This window comes from Manis javanica, chromosome 10, assembly GCF_040802235.1.
Source record: "Manis javanica isolate MJ-LG chromosome 10, MJ_LKY, whole genome shotgun sequence".
Classification (NCBI taxonomy): Eukaryota; Metazoa; Chordata; class Mammalia; order Pholidota; family Manidae; genus Manis; species Manis javanica.
In genome coordinates, this window is record NC_133165.1 from 36,086,202 (window position 1) to 36,104,678 (window position 18,477).

Genomic DNA, 18,477 nt, shown 5'->3' on the forward strand with positions numbered 1-18,477 from the left:
TCAGCTGTACCTTTCAAGTGTTCAACTGCCACTTGTGGCTATTATCTGCCATATTGAACAGGTGCATTACAGAACATTTCCATCAACATAGAAAATTCTACCGCACAGCGTTGCATAGACTTTAGTGAGCGTTCTAAAAATGAAGGCTGAGTCTATGTCCCTCCCTTGCCCATAAGAATTCAGAGGCTCCCAAAGGACCTCGGGAGCGGCGAGAGTACAGAGATGTCCTTAATCCCAGGAAACCTCAGGCGAGCCTGGATCTTCCAGGCTGGAGGAGGGTCAAGAACTTGGAACTCATTGGCTGGTGGTGGAGGGGCGGCTGCCTGCGCTTTCCTTTGATTGGGTATTTTCTTTCAGCGGAGAGCCAATCATCGAGGACGACGGGGACAGACTCCGGCTTGCGGCACAGGTCCCGCCCCGAGTTCCGGGAGCCCACTGACCCTGCGGTCTGATCCTTGGTGAGGGTAGGCTCCCCGCCGCTTTAAAGACCCCTCCAACCCAGACGCCGGCTCTCCGCTGCAGGGGTGGGGGTGAGGTGAGGGCAGGTCCTCCCTCCCGCCGCGCGGAACACTCCTTCCCCAGCCCGGAACCCCTGGTGTCCAGTCTCGCCCCCTCTGGGTTCAGTGTCCCTGCCTGTGAAGTGGGATTGCGCTGGTGGTCTGGAGAGGCCGCATCCAGCCTCCTCTGCTGGGCATGGCGGGTAGGAGAGGAGGGTCGGGGCAGGGGGAGATTGAGGTGGGCCTCAGGACAAAGGCCTTGTCCCCACAGGAGGATGGCTCATGAGGAGGGCTGGAGCTTGCGCGAGGTGCGGGCGCGCGTGGGGGCCTCGCACGGTATCACCGACCTGGCCCACAAGCTGCACTTCTATGACCAATGGGCCCCGGACTATGACCAGGTAAACTGGGCCTGAGTCCTGGCATCCACCTTCCTGGCTTGCCCAGCCTCAGTCTTCCTATCTGTAAATCGGGAATAGTCAGCGCTGCATCCGAGGACGGCCGTGAGGATGAACTGAGACCGTGACGCAGCCCTGCAGACTTGTTTTTCTGCACTGGCCACCTTTCTGCCCCTTCACTCCACTCCCATACCAGACCTGCCCTCTGACCCACCCCATCACTCCCCAGTGGCTTAGATCATTTCTAGAGATCAGGACTGCAGCCAAGGCAGAGGGGCTACCTGGAGGAGATGCCATTGGCAGCTCTCCAGGCCTGGTCCCTGAACAGGGGAAAGAAAGCCCCTCTTGACTGGATCTCTTCTCACTGTAGTCGCAGCAGGGCCCAAGCCCCGAAAACACACACACAAACACACAGCTTGACCTGGCTGATTCCAGCTCACCCCACATGGAAGTCCCCCAAACAGTGGGGCAGAGGGTGGCAGCTGGCTCAGCACTCTGTCCCCAGGATGTGGCTGCCCTGCAGTACCGTGCCCCCCGCCTTGCAGTGGACTGCCTCACCCAAGCCCTACCAGGCCTGCCCCTTGATGCCCTGATTCTGGACGTGGCCTGTGGCACCGGCCTGGTGGCTGCTGAGGTGAGGTCTCCCTGAGTCCCCTGACCTCTCTTCAGCCCACTATTTGCTCAAATTTCCTACCACCATTGGCCCCAGTACTCTGTCTCACCCCATAGACTCACTAGTCCCAAACACTTGAGCTACATCCCCACAGGGCCTGCTGCCTTCTGGGGTGCAGGGACCCAGCTGGGAGGTGGCAGGTATGAGCTGTGACTTGAGTTCCCACCCCAGCTGCAGGCTCGGGGCTTCCTCCAGCTGCATGGGGTGGATGGGAGCCCAGGGATGCTGGAACAGGCCAGAGCCCGCGGTCTCTATCAGCGCCTCAGTCTCTGCACCCTGGGCCAGGAGCCTCTGCCCAGCTCTGAAGGTACTTCCCCACCTACCCCAATACCCCAAGACACACCTCCTGACTAAGCCCACCTTCCTGGGGCCCCCTTCTCTTGTCCAATTTCCATCTTCCTTGCCCAGCTGTCAATGAACTCCCTCTCACACTGAGGCCCCTGTTGCGTTGCTGGGACCTTTGCTGAGTTCCCATGAGCCCCCTCTCTGAGCCCTCCATCCCAGGATCTGACCACACCAGGAAACTGTGCCACACCTGCCATATCCCCCAGCTGCAAGTGGCCATCCTGCTCCCTCCCCAAGCCCTACCATGGATACCGTCCTCCAGGATGGTCTGAGGCCACATGGAAGACATGCCACCCCACCACCACCCCCCACCCCACACACAGGATCCTTTGATGCTGTGCTGATGGTGGGTGCCCTTAGTGATGGCCAGGTGCCCTGCAGTGCAATACCTGAGCTCCTGCGAGTTACCAAGCCAGGTGAGAAGCAGCCTGTCCAACCCACCCACACACCTTCCCTCCTCCACACCTGTAGACACAAGCTTCAGAACCACTCAGGCCAAGCGAGGAGCAGGGTCCTGCCCAGGGTCACACAGCCTGGCATCCTGCCCACCAACTGCCAGCCCAGGGGTTGGCCTCAGAGGCCACAGTCAACAAATGCAAGCAAAGAGGCCATGTAGACAGGTGGCCAGTCACCTCTTACCTGTTGGACAGCTCTTCTCTCCTCTGGAGCCCCTGTTTCCTCACCTATAAGCAGAGTGGCATAGTCCCTTCCCCAGAGGATTGCACTAAAACTGGGTAAAATGATGTCTCTAAGGCCTTTGCTTCCATACTGGCATGTCGTAGGGGCTCAGCCACATTCTCTCATCTTCCAGCTTCCTCACTAACTCATGCATAGCTGTCAGGTGTCTTTCTCTTTCCTGGTCTCAGTTTCCTCATCTGTGAAATGGACCTACCCAGATGAGACGCTAGCTGTAAGCACTTTGTGTAAACTCCACAGGTGTGGCTGGTGTGCAAGTGAGGATTGTGTTCTCTGCTCTCCTGTTCTCCTACCCCATGCCTTGCCCTGGGTTTGCCTTTGCCCCGGGGCAGAGATGCAAGCGCTGCCCTCTGGGCCTCCATCACCAAAGGAGCCTGGGGGAAAAGGCCAGGCCAGAGGTGGGCCCTTGAGAGCCACGCGTTCTCAATGCCCTAAGAATTCAGAGAAGAGAGGCCTTTCCAAGGCTGGGAGGGGAGCCAGGGCGGTCTACACAGAGCACAGCCTAAGTGAGGCCATGGAAAGGACAATGGCAGATCATGTGGCACTGATCTGGATGCAGGACAGGATCAGGGAGTCCCAGAGGTGCCCCTCTTGCAGCAGAATGTCTTCTCTCTGCTCCCGTCCCTCCCACTGGGTCCAGCAGGGGCTGTGGCTAAGCCTGGGCAGGTTTCAGCCTCGGGGGACCATGGAGGTAGACAGATGCAGGGGTATTGGTGGGGTGAGAGAGCAGGGCAGTGATTGGGCTCAGGAGGGCAGGAAAGTCCCATGGACAGAGGCAGTGAGGACCAGGCCTCCCAGCCCAGCCTCTGCTTGTCAGGCCCCCTTAGCCAGCCAGAGCCCAGTCTGTGTGCCCACATGACCAGACTCCCCTGCTTCAGAGCCCTTCCTCTCTGCCAGGGTCCCCCTCTGCCTGGAGTGCCCTGCATCTCACCCCTTCCTCCAGGAAACCTTCCGGAAGGTCTACTGTTCTCTCCCAAGTGTATCTGAGCCAGCAGCGGGTGAACTGTAGGTGTCTGGAGAGAACTTGAAGAGATGAGGGCATTCCGTCATTCAGCCAGTGCTGACTGACTGTGCCAGCCTTCCTGTGAGACAGGGTGACCAGCCCCACTCTGCAAGCTGGGAAACTGAGACTCAGATAGGTGAAGGGACTCACCTATGGTCCAAAGCCCATGTGCTGCCTTCCTGTTCATCCAGACATAGCCAGCCTACTCCCCAGCTGAGGGACTGGGCCAGCAGTGAGGAGGGTGCCCCCTTTATTGAGGGGATTAAGTCAAGAATTCCCAGCATTAAGGATCCATGGGCCTTGAAGGGTGTGTAGGAGTCCAGCAAGCCGAGGAGAGTATTCCTGGAAAGAGAACAGTAAGCACCAAAGCCTGGAGATGGGAAAAGGCTGGCCTGGGACAAAGCCAGGAGAACTTATACCCTTGAGCATATGAGCAGGGGGGCCAGCACCTGGAAGGTAGCGTCTGTCCCTCCTCCACTCACCTCCTCCTCCCCCACCGCTTCCCAGGTGGGCTGGTGTGTCTGACCACCAGGACCAATGCGTCCAACCTTCAGTACAAGGAGGCACTGGAGGCCACCCTGAATAGGTTGGAGCAGGCCGGGGCATGGGAACGTCTGGTGGCCTGGCCTGTGGGCTGCTGGGAACTGGCCACTTCAGCGTTCGAGGTGGTGCCTGGCACTTCTGACGGTGATCGCTTCATCTCCGGCATCATCTACCTGTACCGAAAGCAGGAGGTGGCCCAGGTTGAGGGAGTGGGGCCCAGTCCCCAGCCCCTGGCTGGCCTCTGACCCTGCATGTGGCCTCAGCCAGGCCTCCTCCACTTCGTCTGTAAAATTGGGCCACTGCACCACCCTGTATGAGAGCTCTGCCTATTAAATGAGTCCCAAGGGTAGGCAGCACTCTGCCTCCGTGTTTCTCTTACTCCTGGGGAGAGTGACATATTTTCTGTCCTGAGAAGGACAGAAGTGAGAAGACACAGGATGGAGGCCCCACCCACAGATGTGGCTTTTCCAGGGCCTCTCACTCTAACTCCCAGACTAGGCCAAGCCCACCACGAGTCTTGGCACTTTCACATGGATTTGGTTTCCTCCCTAAAGGGTCAGGGCTCCACGCTCAGGGTGTGCCTTGGAGACTAGGCAGGTGAAAGGGCTCTGATGACTGTCAGCACCATGGGGACCAAACAAGGCTGATGATAACTCTCCCAAACAGGCCTCATGCAGGGGGAGGTTCAGAACTGGGCAGGCAGGCTTCAGAGAGGTAGAGAAGGGGAAAAGGACATTCAGGCCGAGGGCAGGAACAGCCTGAGCAAAAGCCAGAAGGTGGGACCTGGACAGCGAGCAGACTAGCCTGGCTGCCCGAACAACGCTGCCACAGTGGGAGAGGGCAGGTGGCCATTCCCGAGGGTTGGGTGTCCTCCTCTGTCCTCCCTCCTGGGGCGCCCTGCATTTCATCCCCATCCTGGGCACACAGTATGTTTCCTGTGTCCAGACTTCACCCTCTCCCAAATGAAGGGCTTGACCAAGGTGACTTCCAAGGTCAGGGCAGTTCTAATTTTTCACAGTTCCCAGGACCAGTTTCTTAAGTGTTCCTGTCCTGGTCACAACACAGGGATACTGGCCCCCTGGCCAGGCCTCCAGCCCTGCGTGTCCCACTTCCACAGCTGAAGTCAGAAACGATACAGTCTCCTGTGCACAGGTTCCATTTATTGTAGAAAATAATACTAATTACCATGATGAATAGATCTTACTAAATTACAAACAAACCAGAGGAAGCAGGGAAAAGCCCCAGGACTTCCTGGGATGTGGGCCAGAAAAAGACCATTCCCCATTCCTCCCCAGGCTGGCCAATGACCTCAGCAGGGGCTGCAGATACACAGATGGCCAGTGTCAGGGGGCCCGGGGTCTGTCCACTGAGGCTGCTGAGACCCAGCTGTGAAGCTGCAGGGTGGGGTGGAAAGGGTGTAGGCAGCCTGGGCTGTCTCTTTGTCCCCCTCCCCCACCACTACCCAAACCAGTTTGTAGCACCTTAACCCCTCCCCCCAAACCTGTCCATCAACTCTCTGTCAACACTGTGCTCCATGGGAGGGTGGGTGAGCGAGGTCCTGGCCATACTCATAGGCCACAGGTTTCCATGGGCAAGGCCGAGCCTGGGTGCTTGCTGACCCACCCAGAGGATGCAGACAGCGTTCGTGGGGACAATCAAAGAGAGAACAGGGACCAACATGGGCATGGGCAGGGCACCCACTCAGAGGCAGAGCCCAAGCCAAGTCAGGGCTGCACTGTCTTGGCCAGCAGGCGCTAGCTCAGCCGCCACACCCTGTTGCTTCCACCCCCCTCTCCTGTAGCCTCGGCCTGTCAGAGGAGGGTGGGACGGGAGTTGCTTTCTGTCCATCCTTGCTGGTGTAGAGCAGGCCTTGGGAAGGTGTCCATGAGGGCCAGAAGGAGCTGAGAGCTGCCGGCCAACAACCTGGCTCAGTCCCTGCTTGCCCAGCCCCCCTTTCCCGCAGCAGCCTGCATCTGTGGCAGGGCCATCCTGGGGGTCACAGGCTGTGCTGAGCTCGGTCCAGGGAGAAACAAAGCCAATGGTGAGCTGAACGGTGGTACCTTACACGTAGTTGCTGGTGGGGGCAGAGCGGGCAGCAGAATACTTGGCCGAGTAGGGCTTGTTGGTACGGGGTGGGCAATTGCAGCAGAGCAGAGCCCCACCGAGCATCAGCAGGCCCGAGGCTGCCCAGCCGATGTAGAGTGAGGCACCCATCTCCCGCTTCTGGCCCGAGGCCACCAGGGGGTTGTAGAAGTCGCGGATGATGTTGTGGGCCGTCCAGGACACAGGCACCATCATCAACAGGCCGGCCAGCAGGAATACAACTCCCGCCACGATCATGGTCTTGGCCTTGGCACTCTCATCCTCCACACAGTTGGTGCACTTGCCACCCACCACAGACATCAGCACGCCCAGCACGGCCACAATGATGCTGATGACGATGAGGGCACGGGCCGCCTGCAGGTCCTGCGGCAGCGCCAGCAGCGAGTCGTACACCTTGCACTGCATCTGGCCGGTGCTCTGCACCACGCAGTTCATCCACAGGCCCTCCCAGATGGTCTGCGATGTGACAATGTTGCTGCCGATGAAGGCCGTCACGCGCCACATGGGCAGCGCGCAGCTAAGTATGGCGCCCAGCCAGCCCAGCACGGCCAGAGCTATGCCCATTACCTGTAGCCCCATGGAGGCCATCGTTCCACGTCTCCTGGTGTCTACGACCTGGAGGGCTATGGGGATCTGGCCCTGGAGGCTGCAGAAATCCAAGCACAGAGGATGGACCCTTGGTGGACACGGGGGAGGCCTTTCACTGTGAGTCCCAAGTCAAAGACAGTCAAGTCAGCCACCAAGTGCCTCTTCCTCTCCGAGTCAGAAGCCAAAGGGTGTCTCTCCTGAGAGTCAGAAGCACAAGCCAAGCGAGTGTGACCAGGCGAGCTCCTGCTCTCAGACTAAAGATCAGAGCAGTTATAGGGCTCTGCAGGGGGCGGGGGCAGAGGGAGGGGTTTCAGTTCCTGGAGCCTCCCACTGACCAGTTTCTCCAGATTCCTGAGCCCAGGCCAACAAAGGCACTTTAAGTCCCCAGCCCTGGGCCCCTGAGTCACCCAGTCTCAGAGGAAACTACCATCTCCTCTGCCCCCAGGGTCCCTGCCGAGGTCAGCAGGGAGACAGACACTGAGTCACAGCCAGGGGTACCTGGACATGCCTGGGGTGTGGCGCAGCCAGGCTGTTGGGAGGGTCCCCACATTTCAACCAGGCCAAGTGAGTGGACAGGGGTGGTGACCCTCAGGGGGAAGGTCTGAGGATGAAGTCCTGTGAATGCCAGAGAGCAGCCCCACCCTGATACTGCTGTTTCGTCCTTATCACCTTTCTTGCTGGCCTGATCGCTGCCGTTTTGATTCTCATCATCCATGCATTCATCTCAGCAGAGGTCTTGGCATTGTTCTAATGAGGTCCAGTTTGGGGAAGGAAGAGCTGGGGGGCCAGGACTCCTGGGTCCATCACGTGCTCTCCCACCCCCACCAAACTCCCAGCCCTGCCTGAGGATGGGGCCTCAGAGGTGATGCCCTTTGAGCCAAAGAGGGAGGAAGACTACCCCTGCCACAGAAGTTTTGGCCAGTTCCTGCTGGAGCAGAGCCTGCTTGGCCAGAACTGGATTGGGGGGTCACCAAGAGCAAGCTATGCAGATAAAGCCAGGATGGGTACAAAGTCCCATGAGACTTCAAAGGAAGCAGAGAACTCAGGGTGGAGGTGGGTGCCAGAGAGGGGTGCTGTATTCTGGCATTACACTGCAAAGGGCACTGATGGGCCTCTGGGCTTGTGCAAGGTAGCAGGACTGGGTGAAGGAGGACATTCAGGGAGAAGGAGCAGCTCGGGCCAAGGCAAGACGGTGGGGAGACACAGCTGGTTCTCAATGGAGGACTCCCAGCTGTGGGGACTGGGGTAGTGGGGGAGGAGCCCAAGTGAAAGGACCAGAAATGTCTGCCTGGAGCATCACCAGGCATGCAGGGATGAGCAAGGGCATTGGATGCCAGGCGGAGACATGTCTGCACACCTTACAGAGGTGTCCCTGAAAATTGGAGGGTGAAAGCAGGGCAGGGTGTCGAGGATTGGGAAGAGTCTGGTTGGGAGGCAGGGAGCTCCAGGGCCTAGAGGGAAGGGTCGTTGTGGGGAGAGAGTGGCTGGGGCCTATCCAGTCTGGATCAAGGGAACCCCTGACCCTCCACATGGCCACTGTGTCCCTTCCCCACTCTGCTGGGGGGTTCCTCGGGTGCCAGGGCTCCAAACCCCCTGAGCCCCCAGCATTGTCAGCACCCCATCTGACACCTTGTGCTGTGTGTCCAGTTCCAGTAGAGACCTGGCCCTTGAACTTCCTAGGGAGAATCAGCCAGCAAGCAGGATTTAGGTTGAAGCCACCTGTGAGCCCTGGGCACACAGGAGGCATTGGGTTGCGGGTGCTGACTGCCTGGTGGACCACAGGGCTGGCTGGGACCGTGCGCTGTGGTGGGGAAGTTGGGGTCTTGTACTGTGGTTGAATGTAAACACATCTGGGGGCCTGGAGGACAGAAGTAATGCCTGATTCACCCTCAGAGCTCTGCATAGGGGTGGCACTGCTCAATTCATGGGCAAGGCGCTCCGCAGCAGGAGGCATCTGGTTCCGGCTACCCTCCCCCGCCCCCCATCCCCACAGGCCCACACACACCAAGGCAAACAGATGGTTTCTGTCATGACCACGCCTCCCTGGGGTTTTCCTTGCAGGGCTCTGAGGAACAGCACACACAGGCCTTCAGGCTCAACAATAGAGATAAGGTCGCTTGGAGATGAACGGTAAGAACTTTCCTGCAATGAGCTCATCACAGACCCCCATCAGTAGGCAGGCCAGGGACTCTTGTTGCCTTTGCACAAATGGGTAAACTGAGGCTCAGAGGGGCTGGGGGCTTGCCCAGGACCAGGTGGGCATTCCATTGTCAGAGCCTCTTAACACAGGGTCCCTTACCTGTTGTCCAGCCCTTCAGCAAGCTTTCTGTGTACAGAAGTAAATTGGCCAGATGGACAGGACCCACCTCCCACCCCCAGGCCCGCCAACTTCCTGCTCGTGTTCTCTTGGGACACAGCCAACTGGCCCTGGGAGTAGGGGAGGAGGAACACATGTAACTTTCCACCTGTGGTCCAAAAGAAGTGACTAACGAGCTGTCTTTCCCTGCCTGGCTCAGCCACGCACATCGGAGGCAGGGGAGGGGCTGAGGGCTAGGAAGAGGACAGGTGCAGGAGGGGCCCCTGTAAAGGGCAGGCCCTGAGCAGGGAAGGTCGGCAGGGAGCCCAGGTGGAGCTGGGGGCACAGGTGTGCAGGAGGAGCAGGACAGATGTCCTGGGGGAGCCGTGAGCAGTTCTGCACATGAGTAGAGCTGGAGAGAGATTTGATACCTGATTTATGCCAGGAAACACTGGCTGGGTCCCCCCACCTGCTGCAGAAAAACACCAGCAAACCAGTACGCTTCCCCTGCACCCAGGCTGGCTCCCTGAGCCTGGCCCTCCCAATAGCTTAGGCAAACTTTTACCGTGACACCTGATAATGTGTCTGTCATTCATCACCTTTGCTTTGGGACAAGGAGGGCAGGGCTGGCATTTACTTCTTTTCCCTTCTCCCAACTACACTGTGTAATTTTATGCCAATAGAATTGTATCATAGTGCTGGTTTTTATCAAGGGTAGCCCACTCCCCCACCAGATCCCTTCACCCATCCCTGCCCACCCAAAACCATCTTGCCAGCCCTATGGCCCCAGGAAAGCCTGATAAATTGGAGCCTCAGCTGACAACCTTTTCTGTCAAATGAGGACATGACTGCCCTTCCCCTACTGAAGACAGGCTTAAAGTGGGATGAGATGTGGAAAATGCCTGGTGAGCTGAAAACTTTAGTACCAAAGCTAGCAATTTTAGTGTCCATAAGCCTTCTCTGTGAAGACACAGAGATAAAGCTGGGATGGTGCAAAGTCCCATGAGACCTGCCATCTTGCCACCTGGGACCTCAGGAAGCCTGTGCTATCTTTGAGTTTCCAACTTCCCTTTCTGTCACATGAGGACATGCTGCCTCCCCCTAAGATGGGTGTAACAAGATAAAGATATGGAAATGCTTCATGAGCTGAAAAATTTAGTAACATGAGGAGGAAGGAACTTAGCCCAAGACATGAAAAGGCCACCCCTCAGCTTTGGTGCCACTGAGCTAGGCAGGAGCTAGGACTTCTCAGACTCCTGGTCCCCAGTCCCCCAGGGACTTAGCCAAGACCTCAGTTACAACAAAACACAAAACAGGCACACACACCATGCCGCTCCCTGGGCATCCCGCTAGCGAAGGGGCCGATTAAGTCTCCCATCCAAACCTGGGCCACCTGCTGCCTTCTGAGCCCAGGCCCTGTGCCCTTCTAGGGACTGTGCCTGGCCTGCTGGACCCTGTCAGGGTGGTCAGAAGAGTCTCCAGGGGCCAAGCATACCCAGTCCCTGGACTTCCACTCCCTTATCCTCAGGAAACAAAAAGAGAAAGCCAGGCAAGCCAGTGCCAACTCAGAATTACTCCTCTCCACCAAACATGATGTTGTGACCCTTATAAAATCAAGCAGATTTTTGGGAGTGTCCTCACTCTTAGTTCAAAATATCCGTTTAACTGAAGTTAGTTCAAAACTATACAAACTTTCAGGAGTTCACTAACTTCTCAGCTCACAGACCCAAGTTAAGGTCCTGTTCCTTATTGACCAGGGAAAATTCCATTAAGCTATAAAATGTTTAAATTTCAGTAAATAGTCTAGAATGGGATGTCACAATCCTCGATGAGTATAAAGATTGTATCACCAGTTCACTTCAGAGCCATCTCCTTGGATTGTTCCAGGAGGAGGATCTCATGGAGGCTTATAGCAAACAGGCAGGTACTTCCAGACCCAGGCCGGTGTGCACTGGCCACCTCCCGACAGCTCTGGCAGCTATGGAGGTTTCCTCAGGGTGGACCCAGTGCCAGCTGGAGGGCTGGGCCCTGACCTGGGACTTTCAGAATCTGGAGGGGCACATGGGGGCCCCTTTGTGGCTTTTATCTAAAATAGCCCCAGCCCTCCCTGGGTTGAGTCCCTGCGCTGCCACCACCAGTTCTGTGACATTAGGCAATAGAATTAAACCCTCTCAACCAATTTCCTCATCTGGGTAAGGAGGATGCCAACACCTCCTTCCCTGATGCTGGGAGGCAAAGATGTGGAGTCAGGGTCCTGGTAGCTGGGCCTACTCAGCCGAGATTCCTCTGCTGCCCTGCAGAGATCCAGGCAGCCCAGCATCAGCCCTGGAAAGCCACGGGCACCAGGCTCAGAAGTGGAAGCCTGACTCCAGGCTGAGCAAGTAGTCCCTGGCCGTGGGCCAGGCAGCCCGCACCAGAGGCCGCTCTCCCCACTTGGCTCAGGATGGGGTAATGACAGGCCTGGTTGCACCGCAGGCCTGACTACCCAGCCTGGCCAGACTGGCTGAGCCAGTGAGGCCCCAGGCTGGGCCCTACATGGGCTGAGTGAAAAAGTGGGGGTGGGGGTGGCATCACCAAGGAAGAGAAGCAGCAGCTGGCTGCAGCCCCACTACCCTGGCACAAAGGGCACCGCTGGGGACAAGATGGAGGGACAGGGACAGGTCAGAGGGAGGGAGGGGCTGAGTGAGGGGATGGGGGCTCCCTACATGGGCTGGGTTAAAGAGAGGGGCTCAGATGGGGGAAAGGGGAGGAGGCAAAGAAGATGGCACTGAGTGAGCTTTTAACTACTTTCCATTAAATTAGCTCATCCAGTTCCAGCTTGTTTGGCAGTTCCAGAAAGCGCCATATGTCTACATGACCTTGGCCATCCTCACCACCCCATCCAGTTGTCCAACCCTTCACAGGCCACTCCCCTACTTCTCTGAGAGGGACATCCCCTGGCCCGCAGAGGCCTCCTTCCCACCCACCCACCCCGGCCCTCCTTCCTGCTCCCCATCCCTCACTCCAGGGCAGATTTCCTCTGCTTGGTGTATCTTCACTTTAGTCTTCCAAAGGCAGTGAAAGGAGAGGACCTGAAGTCTGGGGGACCCTGACTAATCTAATCTGATGGAGAAGTCGGTCCTGCCCAGCCCCACCAGACCCCTCCTCCCATTGGCCCCCAGCCAGCCAGTCAGGGAACAGTTCTGGAGCATGGCTACGGGCCAGGCACTGGTTGGTGCCTCAGTAATATGAGAAATCGTTTTCTCTTACTGCAAACCAAGCAGGGCCATCACCATTCCCATTTCAGAGATGAGAAAGCTAAGACTCTGAACACTGACATGACATTCCAGGGGCACCCGAATAATGACAAGATAGGGATTTGCACTCAGCCCTACCTGATTCCTGGGACTTATCCTCTACCCCCACCCTTCCCTCGGCTGCTCTTCATTTGTTTCTTCGTTTATTCTTTCACGAAAGATGCACTGAGCACCTGCACTGGGCCAGGCCCGGGGCTGGGTAGGGAGCTCAGTGGGGAATCGGGCCAGTGCCTGCGCACAAGACCCCTGGCTCTAAATAGACAATGCCCTCCACCAGAGTCCTATTCTGTGTGAACTCTGAAAAGGAAACCGGTCAGTTCCTCCTGGGGCCCAGGGCAGGCTTTCTGGAGGAGGTAGCAGGTGGGGAGGAGTCCTAAATGTGAGTAAAAGCTTAGAAATCTATAAAGAGAGAGTTCTCCAAAAAGGGGAGTGACAAGGGGCAGAGACCCAGGGCCCCTGAGGAGGGACGTGTGGGGTCTGGAGCCAGGCAGGTGAGGGAGCCAGGCTGGAAAGCAAGTTGGACACATCAGGAGGGGCCCAAAGTGCCAGTCCAGGAGCTTGGGGGCACAGGGGAGCCATGGATAGGCTTAGAGCAAGGGCAGGATGGGCCAGCTGTGACTTGTGGGAGGGTTCCTAGGCCAGTATGGTGTGTTAATTGGAGGGGGTGAGGCCTCCCTGCTTTCGGGTAAATGATAGAGCCTCACCACAGGAAAGGTGGGGCTTCACTGGTGGGAAAAGCTGACCCAGGACCAGCCTGGACCCCCAGAGCAGCCCACTGACCCCAGGGCTCAGGACAGGCCTTGTCTCCAGAGGGCCAAGCCAGGAGCTGGGGTCTTCCCAAGCTGCTTCCTTCCTGCCCCATAGGTCAGGGCCTCAGAGGATCCTGGAACCTGGCACCTTTTCCCTCCAAGCAGCCTGGACAGGCCACACACCTGACGATGACGACTTACAGAGAAGCTGTCCTGTGACACACTGAGAGGGAAAGAGAAACCAGCAGGCTGACTAGGGACTCCCAAGCAGGCAGCCAGTGAGTCAGCAGTGACGGGCCAGGGACAAAACCAGAAAGCTAGGGATCTAAGTGGTATCTTGCCCAGCCCCAGGTGACTCAGCGATCATATCTCCCTTCCCTTCCCGTGCAGCGGCCCCCAGGCCTGGCCTTCCAGGCATCCTCCGGGCTTTCTCCTGCCTGCTTGCCTCCCGGCATGGATGGAATGAGTGCCACCCACAGATCCTCATCCCATACTTTCTCAGGGCCCTGTGAGTCCAGCAGCCAGACTGCTGTCCTAGTGCCAGGGGCTCCCACTGAGCCGACGCAGGCAGCCCTCTCTTCCTGGCTCCCAGCTCTAGTCAGTGTAGCCCTAGGAAAGGCACACTCTGCCCCGACCTGCCCCATCAGCTGGGGGAGCAGGAGGTGGAGCCCAGCCAGGAACAGCCACGCTTGTGGTTAGGTTTGAACTTTTTAATTTTTCAATGTTCTTTTTATAGCAGGGCTTAACCTGCATGGTTTGAACTTTTGACATGTACCTGAATACTCACCCACAGCACTCAATCACGTCCTCCCTGCTTCTCTCCAATGGGGCTGGGGATGCTGCAGATGCCCAGGGGGCTGGCCAGCTGCCATCAGCTTGGCGGCACTACCTCTTTGCCTCACTCCACAGCTTTCCATCCAGGCCAGGCCTCCCCACCCACTGGTGGTATGAAGCTCCCATCACATAACGGAGTGTACAGCAAGGGTCCTGTGTTTCTTTATACTCTTTCAATCACCTTATTCTACTTCTCTGCCATCTCAGCAGGCTGGCAGGAAACTCATTCTCAGCCCTTCCTACAGCCCCTTCTCTGACCTTCATTAGTCACAGTCCCAGATCACCTGGAAGTCCCTCCTTGTCCCATCAGCCCTGGCTGCCATGGAAACCTCCAAGCTCTAGCCTACATGGCCCCTTCAGCACCGGAGGCTCAGAGCCTCCCAGCTACACTGAAGAACCAGAAATCACTGAACCACACAGCCATCAACTAAAATGTCTGTCATAGTCTGGCCCAGCCTTCATCTCCTGCCACATATCCTAACATCCTGACCACCTGCCTGGCCAACGTACCTGCCAGCCACTTGTCCCTTATCACTAAGCTTTGAGCACACTGTTTTCCTCTCAAGCCCCCTACCCTTTGCACACACTGAGACCTCTTTCTGAGGACCCGCTCAGCATTTTGCCACATGGCAACCCCTGTCCTGTCCTTTGAACTCCTGGGTCTGAGACAATTCAAGGACTGCCCCTGGGCTCTCCCAAATGCCAGTGATCACCCCCATCTCGAGCACTAGCCACACTGTGTGAATATGGCTCCCACCTCTCCCACCCCCAACTAGGCAGGAATGATGGTTTATTTTTCTCTGACTCACCTGTGAAGAGCCTGCATGCGTCAGACTATGCATCAATGACCAGCTACTGAACTATTATCATCAATTGAATAAGAGTGAAAAATAAGGCACATAATCATACAAATAAATGATTGAATAAATAAATAAATGGAGAAGAGAAAAACCTCCTGTGCAGAGAAGTTCCAAAAATGGTGGTGGATCCTGTAACTGAACTCACGGAGGGGAAGCATGACCCACAGCCCACTCCTGAAGTGTGGGCCCACAGAGAGACATCCTCCCAAAGAGGACAGCATGAAAAGGGGGCAGAAGAGTAGCTTTACAGTAGAGAAACCTGACAAACACTGCCTCAGCCAGGAGATCAAGGTCAACATCAACAGCCATAAATCATGCTGATAGTATACATACCTTTGATATGATGTGGAAAAATGGCACTTCGCATCTGTGAGCTTCCTCCCAAAAAACCCATAACCCAGACTAAACACAAGAAAAACATTAGACAAATCCCAATAGAGGAGCATCCTGCAGTGTGGCTGGGCAGGACTCCTTAAAACCCTCAAGGTCATCAAAGACAAGGAAAAATGCGGAACTGTCACCACCAAGAGGAGCCTAAGGCAACAGCTTGACTGAATGTAATGTTTCCTGGATGAGATCCAGGGGCAGGAAAAGCCTATTAGCTAGAAACTGGAAATCAATATAGAGTATGGACTTTAGTTACTAATAATGTATCAGTACTGGCTCATTAATTGAAACAAATGAGCCACACTACGGTAAGGTGTTAATAGCGGGAAAACTGGGTGTGGGGTTGTGTGGGATCCCTCTGTACAGGTGTACCTCATTTATTGAGCTTCCTTTTATTGCACTTTGCAGATACTGTGTTTTTTTACAAACTGAAGCTTTGTGTCCACCCTGTGCTGAGCAAGTCCGTCAGAGTCATGTTTCCAACACATTTACTCACTTTGTATATCTGTGTCACATTTGGGTAATTCTCACAATATTCAAACTTTTTTATTTTTATTGTATTTGTTATGGAGATCTGTGATCCATGATTACAACTCTCTGAAAGCTCAGATGGTGGTTAGGATTTTGTAGCAATAAAGTAGTTTTTATTAAGGTATGCACATTGTCTTTTAGACGTAATGCTGTTGCACACTTAATAGACTACAGTATAGTGTAAACATGACATTTTCATGCACTGGGAAACCAAACCAAAGCATTTATTTGATTCATTTCATTGTGATATTCACTTTGTGGTGGTGTTCTGGAAGTGAACCAGCAATGGCTCTGAGGTATGCCTGTACTATTGTCTCAATTTTTCTGTAAACCTGATGCTGTTCTAAAAAAAAAAGTTTATTTTAAAAAAGGAAGGAAGGAAGGGAGCTAGCTGGCTGGGCCCAAGCCCTGCCTCCTTTAGGGAGCCTTCCTGATTCTTGCTTGGGCAGTGAAAAGGTATTGAGGTTGCCAGCAAGCAGGCCTCAGTACTCAGCCCTGCTCATGTCCCAGAACCTAATGGAGAATGTCCTGTTCTCCGGAGATGCAGGCTGAAGTACTGAGCACTCATCTGTCATGGTATATCCATGTAACTCTCAAATGGTTCAGAAAAAAGTGTATGCATGTAGGGAAGGGAGAGAGAGTGTGCAAATGCACAAAATGTTAATAACTGGTGAACCTGGGTGAATGGTATTTAAGTGTTCATTGCACTATTGCAACCTTTCTGTAGGTTTTCAATGTTTCAAAATAAGAGACTGAGAGAAAGCTTAAGAAGTGACCAGTCAGGCCTTCCAGGTCTCACACATGCAGTGGCGATGAGGCATGGAGTGGGTGGTACAGCACCAGAGGCCTGGAAGATGGGAGGGCAGAGAGAAGAGGAGGGTGAGGCCCAAATCCTCCTGCCTGGCAGGTGCTGAGGTGCAGCTCAGCCTGTGTGGGACACAGCAGCCAGCAGGTGATCCGCAGGAAAGGAGATCCTCACACCTGGATCCCCCATCCAGCCCATCCCACCACCCTGCAAACCCCAGAGCCACCCAAGGCCTGGGCCACACAGATTCTGCCCACTCCTTCCCCACAAAGACAAATACAAGGGCAATCCTAGCTCCTTGCCAGCCCCACAGCCACTGATGTTGCAATTCCCTAGTCTCCCCCCAACACCTGACCCAGCACTATGCACACTGGGCTGCCCTGCTGGTGGGGAAGGGGCCCTCCTATCCCATCTAACTCTGAGGCCCCAGGCCTCCCTCTGGGATGAGTCTGATACAAAACAATTCTACCCGATCTTTCCCTCCTCTGTGCTAGGGAGCTCAGGCCTCGCTGTCTCGGAGGACAAGACCAGGAACATTAATAATAATGACTACCCAGATGTCCAGAGCAGTGCTATCCCAGTAGTCAAAAAAGGGGAACCAACAGAAGTGGTCATCAGTGATCAACAAACTCCTATAACCATACCCCAGAGTTATCTTTCAGCCATTAAAAGGAATGAAGTGTTGATACATGCTACCACATGGATGAACCCTGAAAACATTTTGCTAAGTGCAAGAAGCCAGATAAAATGGCTACGTATTGTATGATTCTGTTTACATGAAATGTCTAGACTATGGTATAAGTATGTAGAAACAGAAAACAGATTAGTGGCTTAGGGTTAGAGGGGATGGGTAGGCCGGTAAAGGGCATAGTTTCTCTTTAAGGTGATGAAATGCTCTGAAACTGATGGTAGTGATAGATGCGTAACTGTGAACACACTAAAAACTACTGACTTCCGTACTTTAAATGGGAATGTGAACTGGGTCTCAATAAGGCTGCTTCTAAAATAGTACTTCTTGAATGCCTGGTGGGTGCCAGGCAGGCCCCACACAGCCTCTGTCAACCCTCAGGACACAATGACTAATAATATCACCCCATCCCACCAATGAAGGAACTGAAGCTTGGAACATTTATGTGACTTCCCCAGGGTGACACAGCCTGTGGAAGTCTGGATTTGAATCCAGAACTGTCCCAAACCAAAGTCAAGTGTGTGTAGCCACAGCAACAAGCATCAGGTCCACTCAGGTTTGCCCCCAAGAAATGACTGAGAGCCATGCTTGGTCGAGCAGGGAAGAAACTCAGAGCCCCACTGGCCCTATCTCCAGGGCCATGGGCCAGGCCTGCCTGACAGGGTGCGGGGCTGGGGTGAAGGGTGCGGGACCCTAGAAGGGCGGTGGAAATTCTGGGTATCTATCCTCAGCAACACCTCCCCCCAGTCACAGCCCCTGGTCCAGAATGAACTGGGACGCCAGCAGGAAGTGCCCCCTGACTGTGGCCGGCTCCCCGCCAAGGCTGGGCCACCCCGGCCCGCTGCGGCTCTCGGGATACGCCCCCGTGTGTTTGCTTGTGGGAACTGCAGCTTCTGCGGTGCACGCCCCGTCGACGCGAATTTTGAAAGTCGCTCCCACACTCAGGCGGTGGCCGAGGGAAAAGGCAGGGTTGTGACAGGTGTAAATACATAGGGCTGACAAAAGTACCCCCAGTCGGGGTTCAATAAAAGGGGGCACAGTGTAAATGGTGACCCATAGGTAGGGTTTACAGACTTTACATCATCATGAAAAATAAAACCTGACCAGCGTTTTGGGTGGCAGAGGTGCATCCGCCCCAGCAAGGGTCCTGAGGCGATGCCCTTGGGCGTCTGCCGAGGGTACAGCACG

General features: G+C 55.5%; 2 protein-coding genes across 2 annotated transcripts; one reads left to right on the top strand and one right to left on the bottom strand.

Annotated features, from left to right (window-relative positions):
- The first annotated feature begins 331 nt into the window (after positions 1 to 331).
- On the top strand, positions 332 to 4,508 carry METTL27 (methyltransferase like 27). Its single transcript, XM_017662465.3, is given in 7 exon segments — positions 332 to 458; positions 769 to 895; positions 1,398 to 1,526; positions 1,737 to 1,872; positions 2,234 to 2,326; positions 4,117 to 4,237; positions 4,239 to 4,508. Coding segments are annotated over 6 exon segments (849 nt in total). The 5' UTR covers positions 332 to 458; positions 769 to 772; the 3' UTR covers positions 4,486 to 4,508.
- A 784-nt stretch (positions 4,509 to 5,292) lies between these two features.
- CLDN4 (claudin 4) lies at positions 5,293 to 7,100 on the bottom strand. The gene has a single exon (XM_017662480.3). It carries the CDS (start codon positions 6,841 to 6,843, stop codon positions 6,214 to 6,216), a length of 630 nt encoding a protein of 209 aa, XP_017517969.2. The 5' UTR covers positions 6,844 to 7,100; the 3' UTR covers positions 5,293 to 6,213.
- Between the last annotated feature and the right edge of the window lie 11,377 nt (positions 7,101 to 18,477).